Source organism: Ochotona princeps, chromosome 13 (genome assembly GCF_030435755.1).
Source record: "Ochotona princeps isolate mOchPri1 chromosome 13, mOchPri1.hap1, whole genome shotgun sequence".
Taxonomy (NCBI): Eukaryota; Metazoa; Chordata; class Mammalia; order Lagomorpha; family Ochotonidae; genus Ochotona; species Ochotona princeps.
Genome location: NC_080844.1, coordinates 34,568,124 through 34,596,000, shown reverse-complemented (window position 1 = coordinate 34,596,000; position 27,877 = coordinate 34,568,124). Strand labels below are relative to the sequence as shown.

The window sequence follows — 27,877 nt, the reverse complement described above, 5'->3', positions numbered from 1 at the left end:
GGCTACTGGTTACATCTTAATTTATTTCTTTACAAATTAAAGATGCATTGAAAAATAAACCAATGAAGAGAAATGAGAGGTCCAGAGCAGAGGCATCCCAGGCTGGGAGCAGGCAAGCCTGGCCACCATCAATCCTAGCCCTTGTTCTGCTCCATGGGGTTGGAAGGTAACTTGTCAGCCGCTCAGTTACTGGAGTCAGTGGCGTGGTGGTGGGAGAGAACATGACTCCGACTACCTCTGCATCTCTTCCCCAACAACCACCGGCTTGGAGAAGCAGTGTTTCCAGTGGGCGCTCAGAGTGGGATATGGGCTGGCTCTGTGAGGTATTGCAAGTTGATGATCAGATCTCCTCCAGAACCATCCAGTGTTGGGCCTCTCTAGCTGCAAAGGAGGCTGGCACCTCTCCCAGGTGTGAGCAAGTTTTGCAACTCGGTTCCCAGGTTCATTCATCTTTTGACAGCAAGCCTCCATCCACAGTGTGATCACCAATCATTGCAGGGGAGAGCACGCAGTGGCAGCAGAAGTCACTCATCCTCAGTAATGCTCACCTGGCTGCTGTGCCCATGCCCAAGAATAACCCACCCCTTTTCTCTCCATCACCTACGGTCTATACACCCCAGCTCTTGTGCACCTGCATGTTTTATCCCTAATATAGGAAGTTGTTGATGACACTGAGCTGAATTACCCCACCCTCTATAGTAACCCTGGGATTCCCCAATTCCTTCCTGCCTGTTTCTCTCCTCTTGGAGGCTGGTCCAAAGGACACATAATATTGCTGAGGTCTGGGTACCGCCAGACCCCCAACACCAAATCATATACAGTGACTGAGAAACTACATTCATTACAATAGGATTAGCAGGAAAAGAAGGGTAGAGTGAGGGGAGGGCGGCACCTTCCATCAGTAGGACATGACAAGAGTGGTAGGATACTTGAGCCCAGAAAGAAGGTGCCTCCTTAGAGTTCCCCCTACCCCCAAAGAGACTGAGGTCAGCTTACATGACTTATAAGATATGGAATTGTCCCAATTTCTCTGCCATCCTGGATTACTCTCTAGAAGCTGGCCTGAGACCCTATGTCATTCCCCTCTTGCTTTAGCTCAGTAGCTGCCGAATCTCCTTGTGCATATGACACAGAAAGTCCACGTAGGATGCTCCTCCACTTAAGCTTTTGTCTTCCACCAGGAAGTGCTTGAACAGCATCTCCAGCTTGTCTTCCTGTTTCACCACGATAAGCTACGGCCAGAACACAAGGTCATAAGGCAGGGTCAAATGGAATTAAACCTTCCCCCATCCCCTCTTTTACAGCTAAGAAACCCAGGGTTCAGGTCAGCGTTACCTTCATGTACCGTGATCTCTGCGCCCTTAAGCTATCGATGAGACCTCGGACCTTCTTGGACAGTGGATTATCAAGTACTGGCAGAACACTCTAGAATATAACAGTCATTCATGGTAAGGTACTCTTTCAGTCAAGATGGGACAACACAAGATTTATATGTCATCTGGTACAAGGAAGTCAGGGAAGAATGACAGCATGTCCTGTTCCCCCACCCCAGTATTTTCTGATATTCAAGGGAACTAACACACTAATTTGATCAGCCCCTTTCATATTACATGAAATATGCCCTCACCAAGCCACTGGTGATCTGGCTGAAAGAGGCGACGCTGAAAAGGCTCTGGACAACACCCTGCTGTACACTGGCTCCCACCCAGAGGAAGAGATTGAGTCCGTTCTCCAGCAAATATATATCCCCATTGCTGAGACGTTCTTCAGAAGCTCGCACTGCTGGTGGTTCTGCGGTACTCTCAATGGGAGACTTCGTCTAGACAGAGGACAGAAGGAAGCAAAAGGTTACCAAGAACCATAGAGCGCATCTATGCCACCCCTATCCAATTTAGAAACCTGTGTCTCCATACACTACCCCTTCTGAGGATCTCAGTTAACTTTGTGAAAATTACATCAGATAATGTATGTTTTTTAAAAAATTGACTACTGTCTGGCACAGATAACACTGCCCCTTCCCTTCCTCCTAGGAGACCCTTTATTCAGTGCAATGTCTCACACGCCCTCAGTCACACCAATGGGAGAAGCCGAGGATAGAAGAAGACATTGGTCTCAGCCACATCCATGGTGGTAACCAGCTGTCGGACATAGGCACGGTCATCAGTAGTGACTTCGGCTCCAGGCTGCAGGACATCACTCTTCAACACACAATTCAGATAAACTGGCAGTAGCTTCATGCACTCCGGAAGGATCAACTGAGAGGTTACCAAAACCAACAATCATGAGAAATGCCTCCCACAGGCAAAACTTGATCACAACAGCCCTTCCATTAACCTGCCTGCCTCACCTGTCCTGCAGAGGAAGGGCTGGCGCAGTTCTTTCTGTAACAGGCCAGGATCTGGGCACACTGGGTGATGAGAGCATCACGAACAGTCTTCACAGGGCTACTGAGGACTCCCCGGTATGCTGGATGGACAAGGGATGGAGCATTGTCAGCAATTAGGTGCCTACCACACCTGCCCTCCCATCATCACTCGGCAGGGAATCTGACTACCCTGGACCTTGCTCAGCCCTGATCCCTCCCTGTTTGGCCTCTTCCCTCACCAAATTTGGCCATGTAGTTGATGAGCGTGTCAGTCTCACAGTTGCGATACAGGTCAGCCAGCTGGGTGCAGCAGTTGAGGGCCAGGTTGTGGATGCGGAGCCGACGCTGCCCTGCACAGCTGGTGTAAAGCAGGGCGCACTAGAGGAAGGGAGAAAGGAGCGCTCACACCCAACCCTTAGAAACACCCTAGGGAAAATGCCTATTAAGTTGGGAGCCACCTTCTCTGCCTTTGGCCTCTTCTTTCAGTTCTCCCTACCCACTCCTAGCCTCTTCCCTGCAGCCTGTTTGGACCCAGAAACTGACACCAACACTTCCTCCTTGGCTCCTTCCCCCACCTGAAGGAGAGCGCCACTCTCTTCATTGAGTCGATCATCATGCTTGAACTCCACAGTCACTGTCTTGTCCTCATCCAGTCCAGCCAGCTCCACATCTGTTGTGTTGCTCATGTAGAAAGCTCCAAAGAAATCTACTGCACGGATACCTGAAACCGCAACAGACAGGGTGAGGGTAAAGGCAGGACAGGTACCACGCTCCTCCCTCTCAGATACTGTTCCTCCCACATGCTGCTCCCACCAGAACTGACCGGTGCTGGTCCGGACCCGCATCACAGAATCAAAGCCAACAATCTTCTGTACATCACGGCGCAGGTCCCTCAGGAACCGTTCCTGGTCATTCTCCACCTGTAGTTGCCCATGCCCAGGGTCACATCATGGAATACACAGCTCACCCTCTAGTCTGACTCCCTGTACCTCTTCCACTCCACACATCTGCTTAATCTTAATGACACCAACAGTAAAAATAATGATGACAATGATAGCTTTCAAGCACTTACTATATATGTCACCACATTGAGTACTTCACATAGAACTACTTAATTCTATAAACAAAAAGAACAAAGGGGGAACTAGCTCGTTTGTCCGAGGAACAGGCTTTGAGCCCAGCAGTTAGGACAACATTTTGGATACTGGCTTCTCCTGTCAGAGTGCCTGGGTTGGAGTTCTAGGTCTACTTCCAATTCCAGCTTCCTGTTCATGCACAGCAGAAGACAGTAGGTAACAGCTCTGGGAGATTAAGTCTCACCAACCACAAAGGAGAAGCATATTGTGTTCTAGGCTCCTGGCTTCTCCCTAGACCACCCCTGGCTATTGTAGGTATTTGGGGAGTAAAAATGCGGATGGAAGATTCTCTCTCCCTCTCTGCCTTTCACGTAAAAATGAAATTAATTTTTTTATTTAAAAAAAAAAGGGGGGGTCCGGCGCCATGGCCTATCAGCTAAAGTCCCCACCTTGAACAAACCAGGATTCCATATGGGCGCCAGTTCTAATCCTGGCAGCCCCACTTCCCATCCAGCTCCCTGCTTGTGGCCTGGGAAAGCAGTCGAGGACGGCCCAACGCATTGGGACCCTGCACCCGTGTGGGAGACCTGGAAGAGGTTCCAGGTTCCCAGCTTCAGATTGGCGCAGCACCAGCCATTGTGGCTCACTTGGGGAGTGAATCATCGGACGGAAGAGATTCCTCTCTGTCTCTCCTCCTCTCTGTATATCTGACTTTGTAATAAAATGAAATAAATAAATCTTAAAAAAAAAAAAAAAAAAAAGGTCATGGAGCTAGTGAGCAGTAGAGTCAGAAAACTAACACGGGACTACAAGCCCTGTGTGTTACATATGCATGTGACCATATGTTGTCAGGCTCATCTTTTTTCACTCTATGGATACTACTACTCCTGCCCCTGAGATGGTGGCTAAAGAGTTTCCTTACATGTAAACACATTCCCTGCCTGATGCCCCCTGCCACCCAGAATCCCACACTGTACCTGAAAGCAAGCATATTTGTAGACAGAGCCACCAGTGAGCTGGGGCACCACAGAGAGTGTGGCCACATCCACATACTGGTTAGGGAAGAGGAAAAGATCTACGCAGCAACCTTGCGCCACACACTCTTTGGCCAGGGTCTGATAGGTGCCTGTCTGAGGCTGGAACAGTGTCTGGGGAGGAACAGAACAGAAGGTTCAAATATTTCAGTTTCTGTATACGAGAATTGTATATGTAATATGGGCTACTTTCCTAGGAATTTGCAATAGTAGGACAATGTTCTTAAAACTAAAAAAAAAAAAAAAATGTATAGCCACTGCTGTGACATAGCAGGTAAAACCTCTGCCCGTGGTACTGTCATCCTCCTATATGGATGTCAGTTCAAGTCCCAGCTGCTCCACTTCTGGTCCTGCTCCCTGTGAATGCTCCTGTGAAAGCAGGAGAATAGCCCTAAGTGCTTGGGTCCCTGCACCAACATGAGAGCCCAGAAGAAGCTCCTGGCTTTAGACTGGCCCAACTCCAGCTGGTGTAGCCATCTGAGGAGTGAACTAACAGATAGATCTCTGTCTCTCATTCTCTCTTTGTAACACAGTCCCTAAAATGAAAATAAGTAAATCCTTGAAAAAAATCTATCAAGGACTTCTGGCCATAGCTGGGATAAGGAAGGGCAGGAGCAGTAGGGAAGGCTGGTAGTCATTGATGTGACATGTGAAAAAGTAGGACATCTAGTACCAGCCCCCGTCAAGAAAGTTAGAGTATGACATTGTAAAGAGTCACCACCTTCCTCTGTAATGGGAACTCCTCCCCATCTTCAAGCCCCACCTTCTCCTTGTCTGTGTTGATCAGCTTTCTGTCGTCTCTGTTCTTCAGCTTCCCAGGGGCCTCTGCAATTGGGAGGGATGTGTGGAACAGAAACAGCTTCCCTGCACACTCAGCAGCCTAGGAAACAAGACAGCACACTGTATCTGTCCTTCCTCATCTATTATTCATCCATCCCTTCTTGTCATTTGTTAAGCACCAAACATGTTCAGACAGGTTGAATCACTGAACAGTCATGCACCAGTGATGAAGCCGAAGATGTATCCCTAAACTGGTCAGTGGAAAGTGAGATGAAGAATGCCCAGGTCTCTGGTCTTACCTTCAGAGCCTCCATCCCAGCCTGGATAACTGGGGCAAATACTGTTTCCGTCTCTCTTGTGTCTGCAAACATTTCTGGAATCTGATCCAATAAGCTGAGGAGACAGGTGGTGGAAACAACGAGCATTGCCATTCCAATCCCAGAAGCTCTGGTTCTTAAATCCCAGAATAGTCACTAGCCCCCAGGCTCTGCACTTCCTCAGTCACACCCGTCCACCTACTGATCCCTCTGCTAAGCTCTCTGGCCTCCTGGGCTGCACCCTTTCCCACTCCCCCTTGACTCCCACAGTGGCTCCTACCTGGTGATGACCGCCCGAGACTCACTGACATTGACCAGGAAGCCATCCAGCAGTGGCACAAACACATCAGCCACATCAGACACAACCATCATCTGTGGCTGGGCCAATGAGCTCTTCACGTTGTAGAAATGGAGCACCTTATTGTAGGTGACAAAGCCAACACGGACTGCCGACTCTTCTGCCCCGCCTTCCCTACAGGAGGTGACACTGTTACCCAGACTTGCCACTTTCTCCACCACCTACATCAGAACCCAGACACCCCCAACATCAACAGAACGAAGCTCCTGGGCTCTGAACTCTCACCTAGGCAGAAAGTCTAACAGTGACTTTAGCTCCTCACAGAGGAGCCTAACAAGGCCAGTCCTGATGGCATTGTAGGATACGTCAATCATGAAGATGAAGGCAGGAGGGCTGGGAAACTTATTGTTCTGCAGAGAAGGAAATGGTGAGGGGAGAGGGACTTTGTCAGGCAGGCTGATTAACTAGAGAGATATCACCCTCAAAGGGGTGAAGGAATTTTCAGCTGTCTCATTACCCAGTGTTACGCCCCCTGCTACTATCGCTCACCTTGCAGTAATCTACAGTGGCCAGGAATTCATAAGAGCCCAGGGATAGCTCAGGACGATCGTAAGCATCCACGCGCTTGCCGGTATGATCCAGATGTTGGAAATAGTGAGGGGGAACTGTGGGGAGTACGGCGGTATTACTCAAAAGTCCTCTCTCAATTTAGTAATTCTGACCCTAGGTCCCACATCCCCTGCCCCTGAAAAACAGACCCTGGTCTATCTAACTAGAAAGAAAACAAATCATTTGCAGTTGAGAGCTTCCCCAACATCCCACCTCCAGAACATACCATCATTGACACAGCTGCAGAAGCAGCACTGGAAGCGCCTCCCTCCCTCGACGAACTGCATGAAGGGGCACATATATGCTTTGCAGCGATTGCAACGCAAAGGGCCCGATTCACCATGGTCCACAACGTAGGGGGAAGCCTGAGGAATAAAGGGGAGGTGCTGAGATATGGAGGGAAGCGACAGGGGTTCAGACACGGGAGCAGATGAGGGGCAATAACCTAGAACGAAGAGTGTGACTCAGAGGAAATACGGGGATAGCAACAAGGTCTAAGAATGAGGGTGCTGTTCACAGAATGTCCCCACATATCTAAATTCAGTAGTTTCTTTTTCCCATAGTCCACTCTCAGAACTGTATTGCTTTTTGAAATAGAAATGTGAAACCAAGCTAGGGGCTGCCATACGCAAATCAAGAGAAATCTAAAGGTTATCTAAGACTCTTGTTCTGGGTCCATCTTCAGTCCCCTTTACTTGTGCCCTAGGCATCTTGATTTCTGCTTCCTCTCTTAAAACGGCTCTACCCCCAGGTTTCTGAAACGGCTCTACCCCCAGGTTTCTGGGATGCCTACCGATGATGCCTAAGGCACTTGTCAAACAATGAGTCTAGTGAACAACCACTTCCACTGGAATCCAGAAAGAAAAAAAGACACAAAAGCAAGTGTTGAGCATAGCAGTTAACATGCCGCTTAGAACACCTGCATCGCTTTTCTGAGAGCTTGGTTCGAGACCTGGCTGCACCACTTCCAATTCAACTCCCTGCTAAAGCCCCTGGAAAGCAGCAGAAATTAGTCCAAATGCTTTCCAAGTAAATAAATAAATAAGTAATTAAATAAAAAAGTAAAACCAATAACAACTAAAACACAGGACAGAGTTGTGGCACAGCACATTAAACTACCACTCGAGACCTCCCTGAATCCCAGAACAGAGTGTTGGCCTAAGTCCTAGCTACGCCACTTGGGATCCTGATCACTACTAATGTGCCTAGGAAGCAATGAATGATGCCTGGAGAACTTAAGTTCTTGCCACCCATGTGAGAGACCTGGGTGGAGTTTCAGACTCCAAGGTTCACCTAGCCAGCTACTGCAGCCATATGGGGCAAGAAGCAATGAACAGGATATCTCTCTTTTTCCCTCTGACATCTTTCTTTCAAATAAATATTAAACACACACACACACAAAGTCTTAAGGCTCCAGTTCCAGAGAGCTCTATATTAAGCTGAAGAGATGAGGCAGGGATATAAGCACATCTCACCATGGTATGGCTGAGCAGCTGCCCAACCTCTCTCACACTGATTTCGGGCATCTGGTGTATCCCAAACTATGCTTTCTCTTGTAGGCTATTCTAAACATCCTTAACCTCTTGGGCTGTCAGGACAGCTTCTCATCATCTGGAGGCGATCATGGCTGAAGAGGTTCTCACATTGACCTGTCTTCTCCCCACAAATTGGCCCTCTTTTCATACTGTTTGTTCCCAATATGAACTTTGTTCCTATGCAGCAATTGCTTGGGCTTTTGCTCCAGCCTGCTACCACTTGCTCCAGACACAGGCCCTTACACAGAAAACTGCTGAAAATCCTCTTTCCTAGATACACCATTTGGATAGCCAGAGTCATATCTAACAAGCAGCCATGTTCCCCTCCCCTCCTCCCTCTCATTGTTCCCTGGCCCCTTCCCTGACTCACCTCCTCTGGGGGCAGCCTTGCCAGCGGCTTTATGACAGCTGCCAGAGGCACCTGAGCCTGCTTAGCCATGTCAGATGTGCAAGGGATATTATAGGATGTACATCGGATGTACCGGGGACTTGCATTCCCTGGGAAGGAGGCAGAACACCTGAGTCAGATGACAGAACCTTTGCAGACACCAGCTCTCCATGTGATCCACCCCATCACTGCCACAATGCTACAGCTGCTGGCTTTTTCTCCCAGCAAGCCTTTGGATGGATGGAGGGAGGGGATGGTCTCTGGTTAAAGACTGACAGAAATCCAATCAATAAGCCAATGATGTTGGACAAAAACCCCCATAGGAGTTGATGCCCTTCTCACCTTGGTCTTTCACCAGGAAGTTGGTGGTGACTAGGGGTGGCACCTGGCCCCGGACTCCTGTAACAAATGGCTCTGAACCCCGGTTGTTCCTGTCATCTTCAATGACCTGAATCTTCAAGGAAGAAAAGAAATGAGTGAGGTGACAGAAGAAAAGGAAGAGGAAATGCCAGGCCCCAGAGGGTCATGAGAAAGACATGCTAGGGCACAACACAGAAACTAACAACTGGCCAAGGAACACTTCATGCACCAGGTCCGCCTTCGTCCTGAAGACCACACAAATTTCCATTATGCCCATCTCCCCTCCAGAGCAGCAGCAAGGGCCTAGGCAGACAACACCGAGAACAGTGTCCCTCACCCCAAATTAACAGGGGGCACCCTACAATTCCTCTCATCCAAGAAAGCTGAAGCTTTCATGGCAAGCCATTAGATACAATTAATTCCATCCCACTCCTTTCCTTCAGCCAGCCCCTTCCTACTCCCAAATACATTCTGAGTCGGAGCAAGAAAACAAACCACAGTAATCACACAAAATGAATCTACCTGGAACGGATAAGTTACAGGGAACGGGGTAAAGGACAAAACAGCCAAAAATGATCAGGTAAGGCACAAGAAGCAAACGTTCCCTTCCTTCAGGTAAGCATCAGTGTATACATACAGCAGAGAGGACCAACACTGAATCATTAAAGGCCAATCCTCACTTCCTACTGTTTGACAGACCCAGCAAACAGGGAAAAGGGGATTTGCAGAGATGGTGATCAGACCCCTTGCAGGCTGGCAACTTTGGTTCACTTACATGAAGAAGAGTTTGTTAAAACTAGAACAAGTGAAGGGCAAATCAGACGCAGCCACAGCAATAAAGCCTAAGTTCAGAAAAAGCCTCCTGAGGGGCTGGCACTGCAGCACCACAAGGGGAACCGCTGCTGGCAGGGACGGAATCTGTAGCCGAGCACCGATTCCAGGCTTGCCTTCTCTGTTTCTGGTCCAGCTGGGAATATGCCTGGGAAAGTAATGGATGATGACCCAAGTACTAGGGTCCCCTGCCACCCATGTGGGAGATGCAGGTGGAGTTAGGCTGTTGGCTACAGCATGTTCCCATCCTGGCAGACCTAGCCATTGTGGCCATTTAAGGAAACGAGTGACCTAAGGATCTGTTCCTGTCTTTCCCTCCCCCTCCTTGTCACTCTTTCAAATAAAAAAGTAAAGCTTAGAACAAATACATCCCATACTGGGGTGTGTGGGTTCAGGTCTCAGCTCTACTCTCAACTTGAGTTTCCTGGTAATAAGCCCTGGGAAGCAGCAGACAATGTCACCCACACAAGAAGGAGTCCCAGGCTTCTGGCTGCAGTTGGCCCAGCCCTGGCTGCTGCAGAAATTTGGGGGAAGTAAACCAGCAAACAGAATATCTTTCAAACAAACTTTTTTTTTCCAAATAAAATTTTTAAAGGGGTGAGGGGAGGACTGGTATGATGATTCAATAGACTAATCATTCACCTGTAAGCACCAACATCCCATATGAGTGCTAGTTCAGTTCATGTCCCAGCTGCTCTACTTCAATCCAGCTCACTGCTTGTGGCCTGGGAGGGCAGTGGAGGATGGCCAATGTCCTTGAGACCCTGCATTCACATGGGAGACCCAGAAGAGGCTCCTGGTTGCTGGCTTCAGATTGGCTCAGCTTTGGCCATTATAGCCATTTGGGGAGTGAACCAGTGAATGGAAGATCTTTGTTTCTCTTTCTCTCTGTAAATCTGCCTTCCAAATAAAAATAAACCTTAAAAATCTCACATATTTAAAATAAATTTGCATAAGTTAGATATTAAAAATGACAGTAAAAGAAAGCATAGTTTAGCAACCTAAGCCTCTGCTTGTGACATGGGACTCTCATATGGGTACTGGCTAGGGTCCTCGTTGCTCCACTTCCAATCCAGCTCCTTGCTAATGTGCTGGGGAAGTTCACCCACGCTGGGGAAGTACACCCATGCGGGAGACCCAGAAGATGCTCTTGGCTCCTGGCTGTTGTGGTCATCTGGGGAGTGAGCCAGCAGATGGAAGATGTCTTGTCTTCTCTGCATAAATCTGACTTGCAAATCAAAATAAATCTTAAAAAAAAAGAGAGGGAAAGAAACAAAGAAACAAAGAAAGACAGACAGGTAGGCAGGCAGGCAAAAGCTGATCTGGTGGTGTAGTCGGTTAAGTCATAGCTTGCAATATCAGCATCCCATATCAGAGTGGTGGTTCTAATTCCAGCTACTCTCCAATCCAGCTTTCTGCTAACGTAGAGCTAACGGCTCAAGTACTTGCCTCCCTACCACACATGTAGGAGACTGGGATGAAGTTTCTGGCATCTGGTTTCAGCCTGGCCCAGATCTGACTGTTAACAACTGTCTGGGGAATGACAAGTGGATGGAAAGAGCTCTCTCTACCTTTCAAGTAAATAAATCTTTCTTGTTATTTTAAACATATATTTATTTATTGTAATTTATTTGAAAGAGTTAGAGATTTTTCCACATACTGGCTTACTTCACAAATGGTTGTAATGGCCAGAGCTGGGCCAGTCAGAAGCCAGGAGGCTCTTCTGGATTTCCCACTCTGGTGCAGGGGTCCCAGTGCTTGGACCAACCTCTGCTGCTTTCCCAGGTGCACCAGTAGGGAGCTGGCTCAGAAATGAAGCAACTGGGTCTTGAGCCAGCCCTCACATGTGATACTGGGATTATAGGTGGCAACTTTATCCACCATACCATAGTGCCAGCCCCAAATAGATAAAACTTTTTTTTTTTTAAGATTTATTCATTTTTATTGGAGAGACAGATTTACAGAGAGGAGATACACTTTTTTTGGTTCACTTCCCAAATGGCTGCAAGAGCCAGAGCTGAGCTGATCTGAAGCCAAGAATCAAGAGCCTCTTCTGGGTCTGCCATGTAAGAGCAAGGTCCCAAGGCCTTGAGCCATCCTGTGCTGCTTTCTAAGGCCCCAAGCAGAGAGCTGGATGGGAAACAGAGCAGCCAGGACATGAACCAGCACCCATATGGGATCCTGACACTTGCAGGGGAGGATTAGCCAACTGAGCCATCATACCAGTCCCCCAAATATATAAATCTTTTTTTTTTTTAAAGATTTATTTATTTTTATTACAAAGTCAGATATACAGAGAGGAGAAGAGATAGAGAGGAAGACCTTCCATCCGATGATTCACTCCACAAGTGAGCCGCAACGGCTGGTGCTGTGCCAATCTGAAGCCAGGAGCCAGGAACTTCCTCCAGGTCTCCCACACTGGTGCAGGATCCCAAAGCATTGGGCTGTCCTCAACTGCTTTCCCAGGCCACAAGCAGGGAGCTGGATGGGAAGTGGAGCTGCTGGGATTAGAACTGGCGCCCTTATGGGATCCCAGTGCATTCAAGGACTTTAGCTGCTAGGCCATGCCGCCGGGCCCCAAATATATAAATTTTACAAAGAAAATGCCAGTTGAAGGTAGCGGCAACATTGGGCACAGCAGCTTAAGTCACACTGAGAAGCCTACATCCTGCACTGGAGTCTTAACTATTCCACTTCTGATCCAGCTTCCTGCTAATGCGCATCCCTGGGAAGCAGCAGGTGATGGTTCAAGTACCTGAGTTCCTACCATCAATCTGGAAGGCCCAGATGGAGTTATAGTCTACTGGCTTCAGCCTGGTCCAGCATCAGCTGTTGTGGGTATTTGGGGAGTAAACCATCTTACAGAAGATCTCTCTGTTTCTGTCTCTCATCCTTTCATTTAAAAAATAAAATTAAAATCAAAACAAACAAAAGGAATGCCAGTTTGGGATACTATAAATCCATGTATTAGCAGCTATCTACCCAGATGTTTCTCTACAACAGGCACATAGACAATTAAACCCAAAGTGGAAGGACTTACTGTACAACTCTGTCTTGTTCCATCATGTCACATGTAGGCTCCTGGAGGAGCCAGCAGGACTTAAAACCAATCCTTAACATGCCACCTGTTCCTACCCTTATAGCATGACCATCTTCTACAACCCATACTCTGGCAACAATTTGCTACCTCTTCACTACATAGTGACTTGATGCATGCATATCCTTATAACTATAAAATCAAGACTCCTGAAGGGCTAAGGTAAGAGGATAGAGAGGGATGGAGATGGTGGGTGAGGTGAAGATGAGGTCACAGGCATGCATGGTGGCACTAACACAGGGATGACACGTACACACACCCACCCTCTGCACTTACTGGACTAGGAATGGCATCAGGGTCTATTCTGTGCCTGGTTTTCTGCTGAGGAGGCAGCTCATTGAGTTGCTTTTAGTGTTTTAATAATAAAGGCAGCAGGGGAAAACAGGAAGGGAGACAAAAGAACAAGAGGCACATGTTACTTCTCTCAACCCTGAGCACTTAGACATGCACAGCTGGAGCCCAGCTCATGCTGCAAACAGGCCCCTCCAGATCTGACATTCAAGCCTTTCTGGTACAACACAGAATCCTTATTGGGTCAGGCTATGAAACATTAAGATGAGGAGAAAGGGCAAACAGAAGGCAGGCAAACAGAGGTAACAGAGAGGGGCTGAATAGGAGAAATTGTAAGCAGAGAGGAACATTCCCTCCAAAAGGCCAGCCTCCCAGCTAAGGACTGCTCTGTGCTTAAAGGAGTGCTCCCTTAGATCCAGACTCTCCTCACTGAAGGAGAGGAGAAGAAAAAGGGGGTGCTTCATCTGCTCAGGACACACTCTGCCATCAGGTCCCCTCACCATGGTGGCTCCCCAAAGGAAGAGGGAAGAAAACAGAATGGAATATGACAATGGCTTCTGATGGCTCTGAGGGTGAGAGTCACCCTCTCCCAGGAGCAGTGGCTTCCCCGATGGAACCTGACACGCACACTACCCCCTCCCAAACCATGCAGCATTTTCTCCCATTCACACAGTAGGAACATACCAAACAGAAGCGTAGGGACTCACTCCTAAAACCCCAGCAAGGCAGGGGCAGACAGGGACCACTGAGGTTTTCCTTCTTTGAACAGTTAACATCAGAGAATCCCCATCTGCTCTGCAGATCTGCAGAAATGTCATGCCCCAGATCTAAAAGCACAAAACCCAGCTACAATACTCCACAGGAAGCCAAAGGTAACTGCACTGTATATGCCCGTCAGGGGCAGAATGCAGTCCTCAACCCAGAGGACATTGCTAATCAGGAGCTTCATATCTCTGGCTCCCTGCTCAGCTATGGAGTAAAACTGCCACCAAAATACTTCTGGAACTTCGAGTCCGAGTGTAAAGAGTCAAGAATTACATCTAGGTGCTAAGACTACAAGATGATGAATGAAAAAGAGGAAGTTATCAAATACATACACACACACACACACACACACACACACACACACACAACAAATAGCTCATCCAGGTTAACCTGCTTATCTGGTAGCCATAAACTCCTTCCCCAAGACCAGCAGGCATCTACTTACTGGGCTTGGGATGGCATCAGGGTCCAGGCGCTTCGGAGGCAGTGGCTGAGGAGGCCCAGGCTGACTGCCAAAGGTGGGTGCTCCAGGGTAGGGGCTTCCATAACTAGGTTGAGGGCCTCGAGCGGGTCCAAAGGAACCTGAGAGACAAGGGTACAGGCTGATGATGCAAATGCCCTCCCTATCTCTGAAAGTCTCAAGGAAATGCTAGACTCCTATAAATGCACAATTATCAATTACACCAATGCCTGAAAAAACCATCAAGAGAAAGATCACTCGATTGCAACTATGAGAAAAAAAAGACTATCTTATAAGCTCCACAGCCCAGTAATAATACCTGGAAGGTATGCATCTATTTCAGCACTTAGTAAGCTATGCTAAAAATAAACAGAAACTAAAAACACATGGGGAGCTGAAGCCTGTGGTTTCTACAGAGAACTTACCATTTTGTTGAAGCTGATAGCCAGGCTGCGGAGGGGACTGCATAGGTGGCGGTGGCCCTGGAGGCCCAGTCATCTGAGCGCCAGGGGGCAAAGCTTGAGGAGGTGGTGAGGACACATGGTTGGGCTGGCTCACTGGAGGCCCCCCAAAACCCTGTCCAGGCAGGGGTGGACCGGTCATTGAAGGCATTCGAGGGCCCCCTGAGGCTGGGGGCGTGAAGCTGGAGGCCAGCGGTACGGCAGAGCGCTGGGGAGGATGCACCCCAGGATGACCTTGGCCAAGGGGAGGTGCCTGGCCCTGAGGATAGGAGCCATACAGACCAGAGTTAGGGAAGCTTCCTGAGGCTGAGGCCAGAGATGTGGGAGGTCCTGCGAAGAAGAGGTAGAGTCAGAGCCCAGCCACCTTGCCTCCTTGTTTTGTAAATGCTCCTTGTTCAGGAAATCACTTCCCTTTCCACACCATGTGGGTCCAGAGGCACAGATAATAATACAGCCCTAAAGCTAAACACCTCTGAAAAGAAGGGGATAGTAACATTCATGTGGTCATAGCTACTCACCATAGCCCAGCCCTGAAGGGGGTGAGGCTGGGGCCACAGCACCACTGATCTGCATTCCAGCTAGCTGGGCAGTCACCTGCGCACTCGTCGGGGGAGGGCCATAGGACTGAAGCACAGCTGGCTGGCTGACCGCAGGGACCAACGGGGACCCGAATGGCTGAGACCCAGGGAGCCTGTGAAGAGAAGGATAGCAGAGGTGACTGGTGGGGCTCAACTACCTGCCACTTCCTACAAGAAGCCAGTGCTTGGTGGCATCTTATTCCTATCTTTTTTTTTAATGTTTATTTACTTTTATTGTAAAGACAGATTTATGGAGAGAAGGAGAAAGAAACATCTTCCATCCACTGGTTCAAGCCCCAAGTGGCCGCAACAGCCAGAGCTGAGCCGATCCGAAGCCAGGAGTGGAGCCAGGAACTTCTGGGTCTCCCACACGGGTGCAGGGTCCCAAGACTTAGAGCCATCCTCCACTGCTTTTACAGACCACAAGCAGAGAGCTAGAAGAGAAGTGGAGCAACCAGGACATGAACTGGCACCCATACAGGATCCCGACATATGTAAGGTGAGGATTTAGCCACGAGGCTATCAAGTTGGGCCCATCTTAGCTCTAGCTTGAGCTCCTTTTTCTATTTCCTGTCCGTCTATACTTGTGTGCTTATTACATTCCTTATCACTCACACTATGATTATTCATGATAAATCTTGTTTTCTAGTAGGTTTACTACACAAACAAATGCTTAGGGTCCTTAGGTAAAATACCATTTTATTCTAGTTAAAGTATTTACTCTGCTAGTTAATTATCACCTCCTCTACCTTAATCTTTTGTTGACAAACGGCCTGTTTTGTAATTTAAGGCCCTGAAGTAGCTGAAAGGAAAGCCACACACAAGCATGCACACACAGGGCACTGAATAAATGTGGGGTCAAAGAGAAGCAGGTTGAAGTTTCAAGATTAATAATTAATTTGCTATTATTTAACAAGTAGAAAGAGACAGACACAAAGAGCCTCTAACTAACATTTATTGCCCAAATGCCTACTATGGCTGGGGTTGGGATGGACAGATCAAAACCTGGAAGCTGGGAATGTAATCTAAGTTTCCCTTGTGTGAGGCAGAGACCCAATGACTTAAGTCATCTCTGTTGTCTCCCAGGGTCTACACTGGCAGCAGAGTCAGGAACCAGAGCCAAGAATCAAAACCAGGTCCCCAATACATAATGCAGGTGTCTAACCAGTATTTTTTTTTTTTATTGTTAATTATTTTGCATTATGTGACAGTTTCATAGGCTCTGGGAATCCCCCCCTCCCTCCCCCTCCCCTCCCCCCGGTGGATTCCTCCACCTTGATGCAGTATTACAGTTCAAATTCAATCAAGATTCTTTCACTGCAAACATATACCAAGCATAGAGTCCAGCTACTTATTGTCCAGATTGGTTGAACAGTTTCTTGGGGAGACCTTTTCTGGTCTGAAGTTAGAGCTGGCAGAATATCATCACAGTCAATTAAGAGTCCCAATATAACATCAACAGCAATTTGCAATGTTATGGAATTGACATGGTTTTGAGTAACCAGTGTATTAAAAAGAAAAAAAAAAAAAAAAGGAAAACAAGTCCTAGCCACAACCTATGATTAGCTCATTGACATTTCAATTTTAGTTTATATACAGGACCGGCTGCTCTATACCTTAAAATGGCCATAAGGCACCATTCAGCTGTTTCGTGTCCATTTCATCTTAGTATTTAGCCAGTTGTTGTGTTGAAGTAAAATTTTGCTGATCTTGGCAGATTTTAGGATAATCCAGACTGGCTTGTAACTCTAACAAGATATATGTCAACATTTTAGGTGCAGAACATTTTTTTTTTTGGGGGGGGGGGTGTGCAGGAAAATCCTCAACACCATGGTGAGGAGTAACTAATCTTTGTGACCCACCCAGCGAGGCATGAGCCAATCCATGCCAGCTCTTTCCTGTCAGATTTCAAGTTCTACTTTCTGTTGTTTATTTATTTTAGGTTTGTTTTTTTTTTTTTTTTTTTTTTAGTTTGTATGATTGTTTGTTTGCTGTGAGGGGTTTTCGAAGCGATCCCGATGGTCATTGCGAGGGAGGGGGGGTCCAGAGGTGGAGCCAGGCTCAGACCAGAGAAAGCTCTCCTCCCTGGTCCCGAAGGACGTTTATTGTTCTTCTGTTTCTGCAGACCACTCAGGGCTTCTGGTTGTCTTTCCGATGACGTTGGTTTCTGCACGGTAGTGTTTGGACTTCTTCCATCCCCTGTGGAAGCTCCACCCCTAACCAGTATTTTTTAAAGATTTATTTATATTATATAGTTAGAGTTATGTAATTTATATACATTATAGTAGGGAAACTGTGGGCACCCTTCTGATGGGCTGCAGCTCCCATCAGTAAACATGAGAACCAAGTCTGGGGGCAAGACTGGTTGAAGTGGTAGCAACTACTGGCATAAGGTGTGGGCTGCATTGTGAGGTCAGTTGGGCTGAACTAGGATAAAGCACCCACTGGTGTGTACAAGAGCCAAATGGGATGGGCTGTGAAGAACTGGACCAGTCTGCTGTACATACCAGCACACACACACAGGAACCTGGCCAGGTGAAGGCCTCGTGGAGATTACTAGGAGTCACTCTTACTAGGCTGCAGTTTCCAATGGTGTGCATGAGAGCCGAGTGTGTGCTGAGCAGGGTTAAGCTGAGTCACAGCATCCATGAGATGGGGCTGGGGACAGAACTGACTGGGCGCCTACAACCACCACTGTTTGTATAAGCTGATGTGGGTGAAGAACTGAGCCAGACCCCACACTGGCTGGCACACAAGATTCAGGTCTGAGGTCACCTCAAGTGAGGTATCTTTGGGAATCCGCCCTCCCCCAGCTGGACTGCTGGACTCAAAACTGTAACAGAGAAAATCACAGGATCTTTGGTCTGACCAGTTGCTGAAGCCTGTGCAGTGAATAGCATGTCGAGATGCATATGGGGGACATGACAGCTCTTTGAGGCCTGCAGAGGACCCCTTTGGCTGTTTTTTTCAAAGCCATCAGCAGGGAGAGGGATTGGAAGTAGAAGAGCTGGGACACAAACTAGCACCTATATGAGATGAGGCATTATAGGCAACTGTTTTTTTCCTGCTATATCGTAATGCCCCAAGCATTCTAATGCAGATGGATATTTGGGATTCTCTAACTTTTGGTTATGACAATACAATGAATACTGAAATATTTGAGTATTATGTAAATGAGTTTTTGTGAGGCATACATCTATGAATGAAATTACTGGATCACAAAATATGCATACCTCACTTATTTAGATAGATACTGTCCAAGTATTTTTGCAAACTGGTTGCACTGATTTGCATCCCATCATCAGTGTATAAGAGCAAACATTCAGTGTTACCAGGGCTGGCACTGTAGAGTCATGAGTAAAGTGGCCACCTGCACCTCTGGCATCCTGACATCCCACATGGGATGGCTCGAATCCCAGTGGCTGCACTTATTGCTTTTTAAATGTACTTATTTACCTGAAAAAGTAAAGTTAACAGAAAGACAGAACTTGCATCCTCTAGTTTGTTCCCCAGATGCCAATGGCCAGTGCTAGGCCAGACCAAAGCCAGCAGCCTGGAGCACCGTCCTATTCTCCCAGGTGGGTAGCAGTGTCCCAAGCACCAGGCCCACCTTTTTCAGCTTTCCCAGGCACATTAGCAGAGAGCTGGATAAGAAGTGGAGCAGCAAGAACCAAACCTGTGTTCATACAGGATGCTGTCACAGCAGACAATATTTTAATTCACTACACTGTAACACTAGCCCCTGGCTCCTCCACTTTTTTCTCCCAGAAAGTTTTATTTATTGGGGTTGGTACCATAGGGCAGCAAGTTGAGCTGCCACCAGTTCATTCTGACATCCCACACGGGTGCTGCCTTCAGTCCTGGCTGCTCCACTTCAGTTCCAGCTCCTTGCTAACACACCTGGGAAAGCAGTGGAAGATGGCCTAAATCCTTAAGCCGCTGCCCTTATGGAGGAGACCCATAATAAGCTGCTGGCTCCCAGGATTGGGCTGGCTCAGCTCTGGCCACTGTGGCCACTTCTATCTCTGGCTGTCTCTATATATATACTTCCATGTAACTCTGTTTTTCAAATAAAAAAAATAAATAAACGAATCAAATAAAAAGTAAATAAATAAACAAGGAGCTGGATTGGAAGTGAAGCAGCCAGGACTTGAATGAATGCCCAAATGGGAAGCCGGCATCACAGATAGCAGCTTAATCTACCGTGCCATGATACCAGTCCCTATTAAGTTATTTTCTACCTTAAGGCCTTGTAGCTTGTAGCTCCTTCTTCCTAAGACACTCTTTGTCAGATCCTCACATGGCTTACTCTATCATTGTCCTGAGGTCCCAAATATTTCTTCAGGAAGGTTTTTCTTGGCAAGTTTATCTAAAACAAGTCCCTATCTTCTTATCAGTAATTCTTTGTATCTTCACTGTACTTTTTGTCTGCCTTTTTGCATACCGACCTACTTGGTATCTTCTATGCACCCCACACATTTGCCTCAAGCACATTTACACTCAATGCTAAGTTTGTATATTCTAGACAGCTAATGAAAATGGAAGTGAGCCCAGCACGGTAGCCTAGTGGCTAAAGTTCTCACCTTGCACGCACCGGGATCCTATATGGGCATTAGTTCCTATCCCAGCTGCTCCACTTCCCATCCAGCTCCCTGCCAGTGGCTTGGGAAAGCAATGAAAGATGGTCCAAAGCCTTGGGATCTTGCACCCATTTGGGAGACCCGGAAGAGGCTCCTGGCTTCGAATCGGCACAGCTCCAGCCATTGTAGCCATCTGGGAAGTGAATCATCGAATGGAAGATCTTCCTCTCTGTCTCTCGATATATCTGACTTTCCAAAAAAAATAAATCAATCTTTAAAAAAACAAAACAAATCAATCTTCAAAAAAAAAAGAGGGCCCGGAACTGTGGCCTAGCAGCTAAAGTCCTCGCCTTGAACACACTGGGATCCCATATGGGCGCCAGTTCTAATCCCAGCAGCTCCACTTCCCATCCAGCTCCCTGCTTGTGGCCTGGGAAAGCAGTTGAGGACGGCCCAATGCATTGGGATCCTGTACCAGTGTGGGAGACCTGGAGGAAGTTCCTGGCTCCTGGCTTCAGATCGGCACAAAACCGGCCATTGTGCTCACTTGTGGAGTGAATCATCGGATGGAAGATCTTCCTCTCTGTCTCTCCTCCTCTCTGCATATCTGACTTTGTAATAAAAATAAATAAATCTTTAAAAAAAAAAAACAAAAAAGAGGAAGAAAATGACTCTTCCACTACCATACCCTTTACTCACAGAACAAATACTACTCCAACAGAGATACAGTTTAACAGACTTCTAGGGAAAGACAGGTTTATCAGATCATGCACCACTGAAGTTATCATAAATATGCTTTTGAGCATGTTTCTCTTCATAACTGGTCATACCAAAACTTAATTAACTGTCCTACGAATTATGTTATGTCATATAATAATACATGATAGATAAGGTCATTCACTATAGCAGAGGGAAGATAGATGAGATACAAATAATACTGTGCCCTCTTCAATTCTCCCTTAGTGTGGCCCAGTAGGAATATAACTATTACTGAAGATGTTTAGTAAAGAAAAAACTCGGGCCCAGCGTGGTAGCTTAGCGGCTAAGGTCATTGCATGTGCTGGGATTCCCTATGGGTGCCAGTTCTAATCCCGGCAGCCCTGCTTCCTTTCCAGCTCCCTGTTTGTGGCCTGGGAAAGCAGTTTAGGACAGCCCAAGACCTTGGGACCCTGCACCTGCGTGAGAGACCCAGAAGAGGCTCCTGGCTTCGGATTGGCTCAGCACTGACTGTTGTGGCTACTTGGGGAGTGAATCTGTGGATGGAAGATCTTCCTCTCTGTCTCTCCTCCTCTCTGTATATTTGACTTTCCAATAAAAATAAATGCATAAATTGAAAAAAAAAAAGAAAAAGAAAAAACTCAAAGGGCTGGCATTGTGGCATAAGGGATTACCTCTTAGCCTGCAATGCCAGCATCCCAAATTGGACACCGATGAGAGTCCTAGCTGCTCTACTTCCCATGCAGCTCCCTGTTGATGCTCTGGGAAAAACAGTGGAAAATTATTTAGGTCCTTAAGCTCCTGTATCCACACAGGAAACAGAGGAGACCCCTGGCTTCAGTCTGGCTCAGTCCTTGCAGCTGTACCCATTTGGGGAGTGAACTAGCAAGCTGAAAATCTTCTCCTGGTCTGGTCTCTTCTCTCTATAACTCTGCCTTTTAAATAAGTTAATCTAAAAAAAAAAAAAAAAAAAAAAAAAAAAGACAAAAAGACCCTCAAATTTGCAGAAATAAAGTACGGGCTGGACATGTGGTACAGAGGTAGAGAAACTGCTTGGCACATCTACATGCCCTATTGCCTCGCCTTGGTTGAGGTTCTGGCTCTTCTCAACCCCAGCCTTGCAGTAAGACTCTCCGAGGCAGCAGGTAATGGCTCAAGCAGGTGGGTTCCTGCCAACTATGTGGGAGGGCTGGCCTGAGCTCCTTGCTGTTGTGAGCATTCGGAGAATGAAGCAGCAGATGGGAGATCCTTTATCTATCTGTTTCTGCATCTCAAATAGTTAAAAAAAAAGAGCCAAGGTTCCAGATAGGTTAATAATCTATAGGGATGGACATCAGCAGCACTTTTCACCTAGAAAAAAGAAAATCAACTACAAAAAAAACAGAAGAGAAAAAGGGATCTATGAGAAAGACAAAGAGGAGGGGGAAAGGGTAGCAGTCCCTCACACATTTCTAATTTATCTGCTTCCATCACAACAATTTTAATTTGATCCAAGTACATACCTTTGCATCTGAACACTGGAACTTGGTCCATTCTGTACATCTCCTTGGCCAAACTGGGTATATGCAGTCTGTGCTGTTGAGGCTGGAGGTACCCCTGAGGAAGGTGGGGCTCTTGACACACCTGGGAGTAAAAGGCAGAAACTAAGTGATTAGGAAATAATCTTCTCCTCTATCCTAAGCCAGGAATGCAAAGCAAGGATCAATAAGCTCAGAACTTCACTGACCCCAAACCACAGCTTTCCAGCGCAAAGGCCATGATCCACATGCAACTCTAGCCCACAGCAGTGTTCTCAACGTAGATACCCAACAGACAGCCTACATTCATCCAGACAGGAATTCTGAGTGAGGCTGAAGCCAGAGCCATAAGAACAAGAAGCCAGAGCCTGTGTCCAGCACACTCTCCCACTCAACCCAGTTCTCACCAAGTCAATCAACTTTTCAAAAAAATCTTTATTTTTATTGGAAAGACAGATTTGCAAAAGAAGAAGACACAGAAAGAAAGATCTTCCAACTGCTGGCTCACTCCCCCAAGTGGCCGCAACGGTCAGAGCTTAGCCGGTCTAAAGAAATCTTGTCGGGCTGGCGCAGTGGCCTAGCGGCTTAAGTCCTCGCTTTGAACGCCCCGGGATCCCATATGGGCGCCAGTTCTAATCCCGCCAGCTCCACTTCCCATCCAGCTCCCTGCTTGTGGTCTGGGAAAGCAGTTGAGGACGGCCCAAGGCTTTGGGACCCTGCACCCGCGTGGGAGACCTGGAAGAGGTTCCTGGTTCCCGGCATCGGATCGGCACAGCACCGGCCCGCTGCGGCTCACTTGTGGAGTGAATCATCGGACGGAAGATCTTCTCTGTCTCTCCTCTCTGTATATCTGACTTTGTAATAAAATAAATAAATCTTTAAAAAAAAAAAAAGAAAAAAATAGAAATCTTGTCTGAAGTGATCCCAGACCTGATTCTTGTTGTGTGCTTGCCAGTATGGGGTCTGGCTCAGTCTTTCACCCACGTCAGCCTACACACACATTGGCAGTTGCAACTGCTGGGTCAGTTCTGTTTCCAGCCCCGTCTCTTACATAAATCAGTGGATGCTGTGCTCTATCCCAACCCTGCACACCACATACTAAACCCTCACATATACCAGCAGCCTAGTTGGAGCAACCCCCAATAATCCCCACTAGGCCTGCCCCCAGCCCTGGTTCCTGTGCTTGCCAGCAGCAGACTGGTCCAGTCTGTCCCACAATCCATTCAGCTCTCATACACATTATTGGGTCTTGAAGCCTAGCTCAACCCAACCGACCCCACAATTCAGCCCACACTTAGGCCGATGGGTGCCACCACCTGTCTAGCCAGGCCTGCCCCCAGCCCTAGTTCTCCCGCTCACCAGTAGGAGTTGTTTTTTTATTTTTTTTTAAAAAAAGATTTATTTATTTTTATTACAAAGTCAGATATACAGAGAGGAGGAGAGACAGAGAGGAAGATCTTCCATCCAATGATTCACTCCACAAGTGAGCCGCAATGCCGGGAACCAGGAACCTCTTCCAGGTCTCCCACAAGGTGCAGTGTCCCAATGCATTCGGCCGTCCTCAACTGCTTTCCCAGGCCACAGGAAGGGAGCTGGATGGGAAGTGGAGCTGCCGGGATTAGAACCGGCGCCCATATGGGATCCCAGTGCGTTCAAGGCGAGGACTTTAGCCGCTAGGCTATGCCGCCGGGTCCTCACCAGTATGAGTTGTAGCCCATCAGACAAGTACCCACTTTTTCCATACTGGGCCCGCTCTCAGTCCCAGACCTTACACTTTCCAGTTGATTCTGCAGTCTAACTTGACAGGATTTGCCCCGTTCCAGCATTTGCCAGCTGGTGCTGCAGCAAAGTCCAACCAGCCTACACTTACTCTGGCTCAAGTCTACCCCAGTAGATGCAGTCACTTAGCCTAGCCTGGCTCTCCCTTTAACCCAGTTGACATGTATGTTGGCCAACAGGGGTTGTAGTTGTAGCCCTGCCCAGCCTGGTCTGCTACTAGTCCCAGTTCTCATGCTCACCAGTGGGAGCAGTGGCCTAGCAAGAGAGCCCCCCGAGTCCCTCTACCAGGCTTGCAACACTTGCCCTCTGCCACCCTTGGGTGGTGTGGCCCAGTCTGGCATGGCTCGCCTCACCTCAGCACTTGCTGGCGCGTGCTATAGCCTACCAGCTGCTCTTCTTAAAAAAGAAACTTAATCTAAAGTAGTCTAGTGTTTTCTTGTTGCTCTAACATTACAGAGCATCTAAGAAGCAGAGAAAACTCAGAGAAAGGAGTGATATCAGAAGAAACATTAACAGGCAAAAAAAAAAAAAAAAAGATAGGCACAGAAATACCATGCTTTTCAACCTTAATGGGCTCCTTCAGTCCCAGAGTCATTTACAGATGAAGGCAGGGGCAGGTATTTGGCACAGTGGTTCAGAGACTGCTTGGGACATCCACACTCCATACTGGAACACCTAAGTTCAAGTTCCTGCTGCACTCTCAATTCCAGCTTCCTGCTAATACATACTCTTGGGGTGTGGAGGGTGAACAAGTGATGGCTCAGGTTGTTAGGTCCCTGCCACTCACATGGAAAACACAGACTGAGTTCCTGGTTTCCAGCTTTGGCTTGGTCCACCTTGGCTGTGGAAGGCATTTGGGGAATGAATCGATGGATGGGAGATCTCTTTCTGTCTCTCTGTGTCCCTCTCTCCTGTCTTTCAAGTAAACAAAATTAACATATAAAAATTTTCAAAAAAAACAGGGGCAGACATTTGACAAAGTGGAAAAGACACCACTTGGGACAACTGCATTCCATACTGGAATGCCTGGGTTCAAGTACCAGCTCCACTTCCAACCCAGCTTCCTTCTGTACACCCTAAGAGGAAGTAGGTGATGGCCCAATGACTCAGGTTCCTTGCACCCATGTGGATGACACAGTTTGAGTTCCAGACTCCTAGCTTTGCCTGGCCCAGCTCTGGGTATTGCTAACACTTGGCGGGGTCAACCAGTGAATGTAAGATTTCTCTTCCTTCCAAATAAATAAAAATTTAAAATGAATGAATGAATTAAATACGGAAGATGAAACCATCAGTCAAAGATAGTCTCAATATACGTATAGATGACAAAGAACTGATTTTAGCAAAACTTTGGATCAACAGCAACTACATAATCCTAGCTATAGACTCTGCAGGAGCTACAATCACAGCCTGTCCTTTTTAGTTCTGAACATATGCAGATGGTGACACCCAGAAGAAGTGAGATGCCACTCTTCCATTAGCTGTTACCCTATTTAAAAACAGGGAAGACTCCCCATAGCACTCTCTGTTGCACAGATCCAGATTTGTATTCCTTGGCCAACTGTACAAACTCCACACACAACCCAATCTGAAGACTGTTCTCCTTCACTTAAAGGAAACTTGGAAACATACCTTGGGGAGGTGTTTGCTGATAGCTGGATACAGGTCCATTATAGGCTCCATAGGGAACAGGAGGGACTGTGGGCCCTGGCTGCCCACCATAGCTGGACTGATGATACCCTGGGTAGACAGGCTGGGGCTGCCCAAATGGCGGCACTGGTGGAACTGACTGGTTAACATTCATTATGAAAGCATCCCCGATTTGAACTCACCTATTGGATTAGAGAGAAGACAGAAGTTAGTCAAAGTGAATTTCCTAAACAGAAAGCAAGAAAATAGAAGTCAAATGAGATGGACTTTATCAAACACCAATCAGCTTAATCATTCTTCTACTACCAAAGCATCTCGGTGATTTTGTAGCCCGACCAGCATCCGGATTACCTCATCAAAGCAAAGATTCTATTACTCTGAATTCCACACAGTGGAACTGCCAAGAAGGTACAAATTTCAATTTCTAGGCAGGCCTACTTGGAATGAAGCAAAAGCCTTCATTTCCTAGTGGTCTGATTTACAGTATCTAGCCACACAAAGAGTCCTGTGGCTAGACAATTATATTACAGGCAAATGAAACAATGTTCCCACTTTCCATTCACCCTGAAAACATCTAGTACCCTGGAGTGTGCCAGGGGTCTTTCATTACTCAAGCTAGAAATTTAAAACATACCAGCAAAGATATCTCCTCCTCAAAAGACAAATTTTACAATAACTGAGAGAAGCGACATTCTTTGGCTCAACTGCACTAACCCAAATGCTACCCCAGCCCTGCTATTCTCCCCGCTAAAAGCGTGTGCGGGATCTTAGAAGCATGAAAAATTGCTAAACTTACAGGACACCTGAATACTCCAACAAAGTAATAGCAATGCACAACAATGTCACCTAATCCAAAGTAACACTGCAGGAATCGGAGACACAGTTAAGTTGCATAGAGAACACTACTCTTCTTGCCCCTCAGGCAGAGCCTCACAAGTCTTCCAAATTTTATCTTGCTTCCAGTCTCCTGTTTCTGCCCCTGTGATCCCTGGGATGCCAAAATTCTTACCAACCTGCCCATCCACGAAGGAACAAGTTAGAGCGGGGCCTTCCAAGAGGAAGACTCCCCGTTCACGTCCATTCTAACCTGTCTGTATCATTCTAAGGCTCAAGGATCCGGCAGGCAGGGGGACTCATGTTGCAGTAGGCACTAGGGGCCTCTCGCGTTGGCTGCTCTTAAGCGACAATTTTGGAAAAACTCGAAGCCACGGCAGGAACTGCTCTCCCAAATGCTAAGCCTTGCACAAGTCACTGACACTAAGAAGCTTGACATTCCGGGCCACTGCCCCATCCCCACTCCCTGTCCTCTTTATCTTCCTAAGTCAGAGGGACCAGAGGAGAGGGGGTAGGAGGGGAAGGAAAGGAGTCTTTCAAGACATAATCCCCTTAGAGACAATCAAGAGGCAGGAATCAAGACTCCAATCTCGACTGCACACCGGGTGGACAGTCCCGGCTGACAAGCGAAGGGGGGCGCGGCAGGCTTTCCTAGGAACTCGGAAAGTTGTGAAGAGCTGCGGAGGCTTGGGGGGCGCCTGAGGATTGGGACCGAAAAGCCACGCCAACCTCTCGGGTCACGAAGAGAGACGGCTGGGCCACAAAGCACCAAGGGCAAGGATTCTGCGCCCTTCAGCAGGTCCACGGCGGGCGGCGGGAGCCGGAGCCTGGGCCGGCAGGTAAAGGGAGGGTGTAGGACCGAACCAGCAACGCGAGGGTCTCCACCCGGGCCCCGCCCCCGGGTTCCTCCCTGCCCCCTCCAGCCGGACCCTGGTCTGGCCGGTGATGCCCCCGGTTTGCCTCTGCCGTCCCTACCCACCACCCGATCTCCCGACACCACTCCTCACCCCGGCTCCAGATCCAGGTTCGACTTCGTTCCTAACGTCAAGGATCCCACAGGCTCCACTTCCGGTTCCGAGGGAGCCGTCGCACTTCCCCGGAAGTTCCGCCCCCACGCTGTAGAGCCGGGCCCCTCCTTCTGCCACGTCTGCACTAAACACGTAGGAGGCAACCCGGATGTCGCGCATGCGCACTTCTCTCTCCCGGCTGCGTTCTGGACCTGGAGGAGGTTCGGTTGAGCTTGGTCCATTTTCGCTTTTGGGGGGGTGGTTAGCCCACTGTCAACTTATGATCTAGTCCGCTGAAAAGAGCTGGGGAGACGGATTCAGATTGTCTTTACAAGGGCATTCTCAGGCTGTGACGTGTGAGTGACCTCTGCTCCAGAGTCTGGTAGCCACTTCCTGCTAACCCTTGACCCTATTGATTTCCGTCCTCTTAGTGGACCTCACCCCTGACTGTTGCTGGTTCTGGGAAGATTGGAGGAACAGCGCTGGCTCTCCTGACAGGCTCGGTGTATCATCTGGAGTTCTGACTGCACTTAACAGAGTGGGAAGTTTTG

General features: G+C 47.8%; 1 protein-coding gene across 2 annotated transcripts; it reads right to left on the bottom strand.

Annotated features, from left to right (window-relative positions):
* Positions 1-3: 3 nt before the first annotated feature.
* SEC24C (SEC24 homolog C, COPII coat complex component) lies at positions 4-27,472 on the bottom strand. Of its 2 annotated transcripts, XM_058672098.1 has the most exons (24): positions 27,327-27,472; positions 25,468-25,667; positions 22,045-22,165; positions 15,186-15,358; positions 14,632-14,997; positions 14,192-14,328; positions 12,967-13,035; positions 8,745-8,856; positions 8,385-8,512; positions 6,706-6,844; positions 6,420-6,535; positions 6,156-6,280; positions 5,853-6,044; positions 5,555-5,648; positions 5,239-5,355; positions 4,419-4,589; positions 3,189-3,285; positions 2,941-3,086; positions 2,605-2,743; positions 2,348-2,466; positions 2,076-2,255; positions 1,628-1,819; positions 1,336-1,425; positions 4-1,232 (listed from the first exon to the last, which is right to left on the bottom strand). In XM_058672098.1, exons 2-24 carry the CDS (start codon positions 25,637-25,639, stop codon positions 1,092-1,094), a joined length of 3,336 nt encoding a protein of 1,111 aa, XP_058528081.1. In that variant the 5' UTR covers positions 25,640-25,667; positions 27,327-27,472; the 3' UTR covers positions 4-1,091. The 2 variants fall into 2 exon arrangements, with proteins under 2 accessions (XP_058528081.1, XP_004583537.2); XM_004583480.3 differs by lacking the exon at positions 12,967-13,035.
* Positions 27,473-27,877: the final 405 nt, after the last annotated feature.